We start from the raw sequence: 11,374 nt of genomic DNA, 5'->3' as shown, positions 1-11,374 counted from the left end.
AAGCGCTTGCATGCTTAAAAAACAGCTGATTTCAACTGATTTTCAATATCACTATTACAACTTTCATAATATTTGTACACGATACAGATTTTTTCTTTCTTAAATATCAAAATAATATTATTTTTCAATTTTTCACTTAATCATTTATAATTTTAAGTTTTTGAACAATAATTTTTGATTACATAACATGCACACTTCAAGGTTCTTCCGATCAGCTGTTCCCTGTCCCTGTTGTTGCTCCGGCAAAAATAATGTTGTATTTGAAGTTTTATCCATTTCATTATTTTCTCTCCCTATTTTTATTTCAAGCGAGTTTTGAAGTTTATATTTGAAATCATAAAGACAACAGTTTCATATATTATAATGAGAACAGTTGCTCTCAGAATCAAGGAACAAACATTTTTTGTTTGCATTATACTTGATATGTTCAACTTCTAGGTTAAGACATGACCATTATTTTGTACAGTGTATTATTGACGCGTCCTTTGATTTGATTTTTTCATTTCTATACTCAATTCAACAATAAATTATGTCCTCCGATGAAATCAAAATGAAGTCGGACGATCCTAAATTCAGGATAACTCCGACACAACAGACGCTTGCTGCATGCACTGGAGCTCTCTTCACTTCTGTGATAGGTGACTTATAATACATTTGATCTGAAATTATATTTTTAAAATAAAAAATCATTGTTACTACTTCCAATTTATTTATTGAATTGTAAGTTTTATGGTAACCATATTGACATAACGTCAAATTCACATTAATACAAGTTTTCTAAATGTTGAGTGACATTATGAAATCATAATCATGGCTATTACTATCTGTTTTTACTATGTTGCCAACTTTGACGAATTATAAAATAGTTTGTAAAACGTTTACCAACGGATTTTTGCATAATTCCCTATTAAAACACATTAGTAACACGATTTAAATTGCTTCAACCTGAAGGTATGAGTGGAGTAGTTAAAAAGCTTCCAATTGCCAAGATTTTACGTTGAACTGTATTAAACACACTTGTTACAATGTGATAGATTGACAACACATTTACTCTTTTTCAGTTACACCGTTGGATGTGGTCAAGATTCGACTTCAAACTCAACAGAAAAACTTGGCGACAAATAAGTGTTTTTTGTTTTGTAATGGCCTCATGGATCACATTTGCCCATGCATTCCAACCAAGAGCTCTAGTCACTTCAATGGAACAATGGTAAGATAAAGCGCATTTCATTCAAACCCGATTATTCTCCCTATCCTTAAAGGTCGTTCTTATATACACCTCCTGAAATAGGTATATGATATAGTTTCGGCGTGAAATCGGTGTTTGAAAACTTCCAAAATTGTGTTGTTAGGGTCAAAATTTGTTTTTTCCCTAAGGGGATGATAAGACGTCTAGCTTTAAAACTATCAATACCCCCTTAGTTTCAAACAAAATTGACCCTAAGGAGTACTGTGAGGACTATTTGGGTGAGAAAGGCTAGACCATCATTGACGCATACAATCTATCCCTGCTGTTCAAATATGAAGAATATCAACGATGAAAGTAAAGGGTAGAAGGTAGCTGAGAGTGTTGAAAATGGATGCATGTATTCTCCAATGTGTCATTACATAGTGGAGTGGCAAAAGTAGAGGGTAGCGGAGAATGTTAGTATCTGAGAGTGTTCAAAAGTAATACATTTATTCAAATGTGTCATAACTTAGTGGAGTAGAAGGTAAGAGTGAAGTGGAGACATTTAAATACTAATTTCTTTTCAACACCCTCAGCTACCCAACTTTACTTTCGCTGCTCTACTATATATGTTTAAGATTTCACCATTGTTGATGTTGATAGTTCTCATTATGAATCTTAAATTACTTGCATACTTGTTGAAATCCCACTAGAAGCCTTGCAGCCGTGGTCGTAATTCGTAGTCTATTTTTCTGGAAGTCACTTGATACTTGAATTCTTCGTCCTTGACCGGGGGAACCGGATAGACTGTGTCAGGTAGTTCAGGGGGTCACCTCTCAAACATGAAACAAGTCAGACATCCTCCCAATACTGCGTAATTTTGTAAGTCAAGTCTTATCTAGTAAATCTAGGCTCTTCAATCTTTTTCTGCATATCATCCTGCATATCATCTGCATATCCTATTTGCGATATAGGAATCGATTGTAATAGCCTAGTAATCAAGTCAATTGATATAATTATCATGTTGAACAATATTATTCGGTGGCACCAATACAATCAAAATTGTCAAATCTTGTATAAAATTTCATTTGGATTCCAATACAACCGGTCCCCAGTTCATATCTGTGCACCATCCAAACTCCAACTTATAAAGGATATTTTAATTTTCAATTTAGTACATTTCATGGAAAATGCGTATCCCAGAAATTATTGTAATAATATTTTTGATATATCATCTTAATAACCATATAATTGGGATACTAACCAATCATAATTAACCAAAAATGATAATGCCAATAACCAATCACAATTTTTTTTCTTGTTAAAGATGATTGTTTCTTGATCCATTGCGAACTTTGATGTGTTAACACACTATTTGAAAGTTTGATACAACGACATACAGTCAATTATTTATATCTAGGCTAAATAAACAGTTTTGTTCAGTTACTGACTGGAGTACTTTCGGGCGGCAAGGGACCAGTCAGTCAGTTAGTAGAAAAATTATATGATGGCAATAATGTGATTTATTTCCTGGTGCCCTCAAATATGAATATTTTCAAAATAAATGAATAATTAAATTGTTTATTCACATAAATAATTGACTGCAGATCGTTCTACAAGACATTAAAAATGTTTGGTGGCACCAATATGATCTAAAATGATCAAATCATATGTGATTAAGAGCCTCTAAATTCCTTGTAATAATATTTTGATTGTAATTTGAACTGTATGTTTTCAATAGGATGCATTCGTGAAGATAGCGAGGAACGAAGGCATACTGTCACTATGGAGTGGCCTGTCTCCCACTCTGGTGCTAGCCGTGCCGGCGACGGTACTCTATTTTGTCTCGTACGAACAACTGCGCACGCGTATCATGGACAGGTACCGCGCGTACGGCAATGCTACGTCGGTGTCGGCCCGCCTCAATCAGCCTCTCTGGGTACCGCTGGTATCCGGCTGTTTCGCCAGGATCATTGCCGCCACTACTGTTAGTCCTATCGAACTGGTCAGGACCAAGATGCAGTCCAAGAGGCTCAGCTACACAGGTAATACACAGGTTTACAATTTACTAAATAATGAAATAGATTCTGCTTATTCACTTTCTAAACTTAATAACTACATCTCATCCATAGCTCGTCGTTCTTCATTTTCTTTTCTTGTAACACGCTCCAGAACAGAAAGACATTATAACTCTCCAATTAATAGAATCCAGAGGCTTTTCAATCTCTTTTCTGGGCGCCTAGACGTCTTTGGGTGCTCACGTGGCAGATTCCGCAACACTCTGAAGGGCTTAATTTAGGATAGATATTTGTGGCCAGGTTTCCGTATGACATTTTTCTTTTTTATGACATTTTTTTCTTCTCAGTGCCCACACGATTCTTTGTTCTGTATTACATGGTTTGTGCCCATTTAAGATATTTTAAGTGCATATTTTTCCACCTCTCATCTTTTCTCTTGGAAAGTAGTTTCAGCAATAAATATAAGATAGAATATTTTATTAAAAAAAAAACATATTTCTATTGTTAAGGCCCTTTTTTGTTATTTAATTTATTCTGTTCTTATTTTATTTTACTCTTGTTTCATTCTTAGCTTGTTATTTATTTTAAATCTAATTTTTGAATGAATAATGTTGTATAATGTTTCAAGGAGACATACAAGGGTTTAACCTGTTGTCTACATGTATGTATTTATGCAAATAAATAAATAATCTATAGATTTAATTCGACTTGTCTAGGTAGTTTTATTATTGAGCATTATTGGTCCGTCTGATCTACACCATACAGAAAAGATAGTACTCATCAATTTCACTATCCATGAAGAACTGCGAGTAATAATCCGTTTTGAACTGTTTTCAACGACAATAGACTTTTTTCTATATATTATAGACTATATTATTTTATTTATAGAATATTTTCAACAAAATAGACTGTAGTGTATTGAAAATAGTTCAAAACAGAAAATATAGCTTAAGAAGAAATCCCATGTATTGTTTATGTTACAAATTTGAAGCCGATTTTTGTTAACTAAAGCCGATTACTGTCTTTTATTACTGTTTTGTTGGGATGAGAGTGTAAGAACGGTGCAGTATGTGAGACTACCAGCGTCACATAGCTTCACAAAAAAGAACTACCAGGTCTATCGGCTTGAGTTAAAGATAGAATAAGATAAGAAAAGATAGCATAAGAAGAAATCCCATGTGTTGTTTATGTTACAAATTTGAAGCCGATTTTTATTAACTAGAGCCGATTACTGTCTATTATTACTGTTTTGTTGGGGTGAGAGTGTAAGAACGGTGCAGTATGTGAGACTACCAGCGTCACATAGCTTCACTAAAAAATAACTACCAGGAATATCTGCTTGAGTTAACAATGAAACTCCTCATCACTATTAATGATGATTATAGAATAGTCTTGTCCATAAAGCTGGGTTTTCGTTTTTGAGAGAATGCCTTCCACGACAGGGTGAGGATCTCAGATTGGGTTGATTTCAATTTGTCTAAATAACCTAAAAGATTATGTTCAATTATGTTTTAATGGGGGAGGATGAGTTCATACTTTTAAATGGCAGTATGTTGATATTATTAGAAATGTTTTGATTCTTGAATAATAAACACAAATAATGAAGAGTTATTTGATCAGCTGTTTTAGCACACTTGGAATTTGGACAATATGAATGTCAACAATGCTTGTCGTCGTCGACTGCGGAAGTTTACGAACCAACGAAAATGCACCTTAAGATGTATAGTTTTCCAATTATATGCGGTAAACCAAAAAATGGTACCTTTGAACCACCCCCATCCTTTCAGCACAGTGGGTAGGAGTGGGGACTTTTGATATGTTTACCTCCTTACTAACCCTAAACATAATTGCGGGGTCAAAAATTGTCTTCCAAACATTTGCTTCTTTGCCCTTTTTTGAGCATTCATTGCCTGGACTACATTCATCGTCTCAACACGAATATCTTGATAAAGCGAAATTAGTCGAGCTATATAAAGTTACTTGGAATACTTGGTATAGTAGTTAATAGTCTTTTATCAAAATAGTGTTCTGTTTGTGTTGTTTCTTAAATTCTGTGTAAATTTCTCTACTGTCATTATAACATGGACCTCATTATAGAATTGTATTATACTGTGTATGTATTCTGTAGTAAAATACTGTTTGTGTTGTTTTGAGATGATCTCCTGTAATCGGTCATCTCAAATGATATAATCAGTGGAATATTATGTTTTTGTTTTTCTAGAAATGAGCATTGCCTTACAAAGTTTGATGAAGACTGAGGGCCTGAGAGGTCTGTGGAAAGGTGTGGGGCCTACTCTTCTACGAGATGTACCATTTTCTGGTAAGTTCAACAAATTCACCAATAATATCAAACTACTTATTTGCTGACGTCAATGTTAATTTCATGATAACATCACTACTCTAGGGTTCATTGGGCACGGTCTGGGAAAAGGAAAAAGTGGTTAATTGTTCTAGTTCCAGTGGTAAATTGTTCAATCACGTGACTAGTGCAAAATGTTCCCATGGAACGCCATTTCAAAATCGTTGGTTCAAGTTTTTGGCGCGCACTTATAAAGTTGATTTACACCAAAATGTGTCGTTTACTAGCTGCGTAAATGAACAAATGCTGTTTTACAAACTTATCGTCTAGAAAAGTGTGCATTTTTTTCATGCCATTACTCTCAAATTTTCTATAGAGGAAAATTCATTAAAGAATGGTTATCAAACATCATTTTGTTGGCTGTGTATTCTTTGGCTATGCTATGGTAAACAAACTATCAGCGCATGCGCAGAGGAGCAAGCAGACTACAATTCAATCGACCAATAAGAGCTCTGAAAATTTGAACTGTCACAATTTACCAGGCTTCGATTGTGAGGCAGGAATTTGGAACTAGAACTAGTTTCTGGTACAGAATCTGTCGAAATTCTTTCCATGGGATGCGGAACTTTTTACGTGACACATTCCATGTTCCCAGAACGGGCTCATTAGCATTCTGGCTAGTCTCAAATTTTCAAGTATGAACCATTTATGCACTATCTACGTTAACACTAATCCAGTTTTACTTTATGTTCCTATTTATTATAATGTGTATAAGGTGTAAACGAACAGTTGATCAATTTACGTTTAAACTTGGATTGTTCATTATGGACCTGAGTAGGCTAAACTAAATATCCTTTGATTGAACTTATAAAACAGGGAAGTATGGAACTTATACTATGACACTTATCGAATTGACATCGACTTTTATTTATTAATTTGAAGAAAAAATTCGTGAAATATTGTCGAGTTGAATTTTATTTTGTCTATTCAGAAGAATTTTATATGAACCAGTTATAAGGGAAGATCTAACCAGAGATAAGGGAATAAGTACTATAGTTGGCCAAACGAAAATGGGTCCCTCAAGGTCAAAGCTTGCTCTTGACACCACCACCCGTCTCTACCAACACTGTTGCCACTTTGTACTAAGGGTGGCTAGTAAGAGAGAAAGTGAATGTGTGTGTGAGAGAGGGTGTGATAGTGAAGTATTGTCGTTGTGGGGAGTATTGCTTGTCTTCTCTGTCCAAAGCCTGGATGAAGTGTGATGGGAATCAAATGAGAATTCATGCAAATTGAAAAATGCAGAGTGAAGTGGGCACTACAAGAATATTGACTAAAATAAATAAAATTACATCACTCCACTTCCAATTGATTATTATAAAAGTCTTCAAGTAACCTTTATGAAGTAATAGCTCAGTTTATAAATAGTTGCATTTATAAAGAAAAATCTAATCATCATTATAAAATTGGATTTCTTGATGTCATGACTCAAGAAAGAGTTACACATTATACATAAAAATATTCTTTCCTTCATTTCATGATGTTGAAGAATATAGCGGATGATGGGAGGAGGTAACGGGGGATGTTATTGTTCTAACTTCAAAGAATGACATAATAGAACTTTTGAACCTGACGTGCTCAAAAGAATTTGTGACAGGTAGTGACGGAAAAGAGGAAGAGGGAAGGTATGAGAAGGAAAGAGTGATGTTCAGGGTGTAAAAATATAGTCAATGTATATAGACTGGTCGAGTGAGGGGTGGCAACATTGCAGTGGCCTTGAGAGACCCATTTTCGCTTGGTCAACTATAACTTCTCTCTGTATGAACGACTACCTGAATTTCTCATCTATAAAATGTATAACAATTTATAATTTTCAGGTATCTATTGGGTTTCCTATGAAACTCTGAAGTCCATTCAAAATGGTGGATCAAGTCGAGTCACGTTCACTAACAGTTTTATTTCTGGAAGTCTTGCTGGAGCTGTAAGTATTTCAAAACATGTTGTTTTTCATTCGTAATCAGTTTAATATTTTGTGATTTTGCTCCAATCTACCTTTATAAATTCAATGAGTGAACAGCGAACTATCTTTATTAATATCAACTGTTCAATTTAGTGATTATCACTTTATTATATATTTATTCATTCATCAAGTTTTTGAGTTTCACTCATATGACTGGTGACATGTCAGTATTACTAAATCTAAATTATTATATAATTACTATACAGTATTGTCAAGTGAAAATGGTGTTCATTCTCACTCATTTTAAATTCTTCGATGTTTGGAGTTCTATAGTCTGTACGTACATAGGGAAGCAACTCTTTTGTTCAGACCATAAATATTAAGCTTTTTATACTGCTGAAGATTCAATAACCGTATTTGTTTCGTTGTATCCATTTATAATAATCATTGATTTCGTATTTGTTTCCTTGTATCCATCTGTAATAATCAAATAATCATTGATGTCCATGGAAATATTTATATTTTATTTCATCAATTTCTTTACAGATTGCAGCAACAGTGACAACGCCATTCGATGTAGTGAAAACATTTCAACAGATTGAATTAGGTGATGAAATTATTTCTGGTAAATCATTTCCAATGGTCTTCAAAATATCTTCTGTAGATGCTTGATGATTGTTGATTTAACACCCATGCTTCCTTTCATATTAATATCATACTATTTGTATGAATACTTTAATTAAATTCTTGTTAGACTATTCCTTTGTGAGGAGTAGTAATATGCGAATTTATTATTTTCTGACTCTGAGTTAATTTAGTGCATTGGTAGATTCATATCCATTCTTCTACTTATTACGATGGAATTCAACGTTAATCTTTCGTGTTTATTGATTTTTGAAACCCCATAAAAATCTGGGAGACAATATCCACCTTATGGAGTTTGGTGTGCAAACGTTATACAACAAACGATAAGTCAATTATTTTTCTCATTTTTTATTACATTAGAACCCTATTCAACTGGATATCAAAGCAAAACGTTTTTCTACTTTGTACTAAATAACTTTGGTGCTCAATAAAACACCCTAAAGCTGGGGAAACACCTCTCAAATCTGTGGTTTGACAATATCTAGTCTTTTTATAAAACACATTTGTCATACAGCTTTCCGATCCTACTCATGACAGATATTTCAGTGGGGTGGAGTGGTTGTGGTAGAACAGGTCATATGACGGACAGGTGAGGCTTCCGTATTCAAGTCTGTTGTCTATTTAGCTGTCATACAGTCGTCCGCCTGTATGATCGGAGTGGGATCGGAGCGCTGCTTGACTGGTGTCTCCCCCTATTTGCCTGCTTCATTTCCAAAATTTTCCACTTTAAAATCGCATTATTCCATGCATGTTTAATTTCTTTCATTTCACAATACTTATTCCAACATAACTCTGTAGTATCTTCAATTATCTCTGTAATTCCATCAAAGTAATGTTATTCATATTGTTCTTTGATGTCAAATGTTTTTTCTCGAGAGGTAATCCATGCTTTGAAATTGGTTATAAAGTCATACGAATTTAAATAAGAATTATTGACCAGATGGTAATAAATTTGGAAATTGCATTTGTTCAAATGCTAATTAATGAATAATTATTAACCAAATCAAAATGTACTCTGTCAATTATTTTTTCTCTAATAAATTCTAATTGATAATTGATTCCAGCTAATCATTTTCCACACTAGAATTATGAATTTCAAATAATTAGCTTTTCCTGATTCCTTCCAGTTAATATCGATTGTGACAATTTTAGTTAATAAATTTAATGAAATACCAATTAAATTAAATATAAATGAAGTATAAATTATATTATTAATTATAATTATACTCACTCAATGAAATTAAGTATAAATTATGTTAAATGAAATATCACAATAACTTATTTGCTCAAATCCTGTAACAACAGTTTAAACTGTTATTATATCGTATGGTTATGTCAGCAAATCATACAAACAAAGATATAGAGTAATATTTACTCACGTCAATTAATATACAAATAAGAATACATAAATAAATGAAAATTTATTCAACAGTTTAAACTGTTAATAGACATTGAGTGAAGACACGTTCAAGATTGAGTTGGTAGAGATTATTTATAGAGGTTATAGAGTAATTAAAGATTAATAGTACAATGTATCCTCAGTTTTTCTTTCCCGATCTGTACGATTTTGTAAAAAAAATAAAGATTAATCATATCTTAGATAGGTAGTTTGTAGTTTGTTCTTGGTCAAAATATTTTCATATCAGGTATCAACAAAATAAGTAACAGATTCTACACTGTTGAACTGAACTATCCCTCCGTTTCACTCGATCTAATATTCTAATCGTCAATTTTTCAGAAATCCCCAAAAAGAAAAAGACAACCCTGGACATAATGCGCACAATCTACACTCAGAGCGGCATCAAAGGATTGTTCACAGGCCTCATTCCTCGCGTAGTGAAAGTGGCACCCGCTTGTGCCATAATGGTGTCCACCTTCGAATACAGCAAAAGCTTCTTCGAGAGTCGAAACTACATGAATTTCCAGCTCACACAGGTCAACTCGACCGTTAACCAAAGGAGAGATAAGTAAAGTTACCAACTTGTTCTGAATTGTAACAAATGTAAAATATATTGTACTTATATTGAGCTGGGGAAGATTGATTATTTTAAAGTTTTGATCAGAGAAATAGGTTGTTATAGATGGTTTAGTAATTAGAAAAAGGTTGAAATAGCAGTGGCGTAAGAGCAGAAAACCTTTTTCTCTTAACTGAACCATCTATACATATTTTTGCCTCTCATCATTTTTCTCATTTGTCTCATCTATTTTCTTAGCTCGTGAGTAACTTGAATCAGCATCACTTGAGTTACAAGAATGATTAAGTGATATATTTTATTCACACACAGAAAATATTGCTATGTGAGAGGATGAGCTATGTTAAAATATAGCTATGTGAAAAGTGAAAATATTGCTATGTGCTATATGATATTCACACACAAAAAGCTATGACTTTTAATAAAATCAGTAGAATTGATGATGATGTTGTGAAATCTCTCCATAATAGGAACACAAAGATATTTTCAAATTTCACTACTATAGTGAAATTTGACAATATCTTTGTGTTCTATGACTTTTGTAGAAGTTGGTAATTGTTATTAGTAAGTTGAGAGAAATATGTCTTTTTCAGACTAAAAATTGGTTAAAAAATTATGACGCCATAAAATAAGATGATTATTTCTTGTGAATTGAACAAAATATTTTGTTCACGAAACAAACTAAGCAAAAATTATGACTTTTCATATAATGAAATGTTTGATTAGTCTTGTGAATGGAATATTAGATTTTCACAGAGTAAAAGATTGATAATTGACAAAATCCCGGTTGCACAAAAGCTGGTTTAATTTTAATCGTGATTAATTTCACGAGAACCAATCAAATAAGACCTTTTCTAAAAGGCGGCTTCTTTGATAGGTTCTTGTGAAATTAATCAGGATTAGAATTTAACCGGCTGTTGTGCAACCGGCATAAAGTGATTGATTGAAGGAAACCAATGTTGAGTGAAGAGTGTTGTCTAGGAACTTCATGCTCCTTTCTTGTATACCAAAACTTTTCCCCAACATATTATGTACCAATAATGCATAACTCTTGAAATTGTGATAACTTTATATTATTACCACCATCGTACAACTGATCAATTTCAGGGCTTCTGACATGACCTGACGACTGATTTTAGAAAATTAGTTTTAGACTGATGTATTAGAAAATTATAAAAGTATTAGATAGTCTTTTTTCTTTAGGGCTACTTTTAATATAAATAAAAATATAAATCTCAATACCCTTTTAAATTATTTTGTCACAACATTTTTCAGACATTAACGCTATTTTCAAGTGATTTTTATAAGTGTTAG

The 11,374-nt window shown here is 33.1% G+C and overlaps 1 protein-coding gene across 2 annotated transcripts; it reads left to right on the top strand.

Moving 5' to 3' along the window:
- Positions 1-210: 210 nt before the first annotated feature.
- Positions 211-11,150, top strand: LOC111050333 (solute carrier family 25 member 40). 2 transcript variants are annotated; one of them, XM_022336635.2, is made up of 7 exons: positions 211-638; positions 1,062-1,210; positions 2,910-3,213; positions 5,408-5,506; positions 7,360-7,463; positions 7,989-8,067; positions 9,826-11,150. In XM_022336635.2, the coding sequence occupies exons 1-7, from the start codon at positions 530-532 to the stop codon at positions 10,056-10,058; spliced, it is 1,077 nt and encodes a 358-aa protein (XP_022192327.2). In that variant the 5' UTR covers positions 211-529; the 3' UTR covers positions 10,059-11,150. The 2 variants fall into 2 exon arrangements, with proteins under 2 accessions (XP_022192327.2, XP_022192328.2); XM_022336636.2 differs by having other exon boundaries at positions 212-638; positions 7,989-8,049.
- Positions 11,151-11,374: the final 224 nt, after the last annotated feature.

This window comes from Nilaparvata lugens, chromosome 8, assembly GCF_014356525.2.
Source record: "Nilaparvata lugens isolate BPH chromosome 8, ASM1435652v1, whole genome shotgun sequence".
Taxonomy (NCBI): Eukaryota; Metazoa; Arthropoda; class Insecta; order Hemiptera; family Delphacidae; genus Nilaparvata; species Nilaparvata lugens.
The sequence above is the reverse complement of the archived record's forward strand: the minus strand, read 5'-3'. Positions and strand labels throughout refer to the sequence as shown.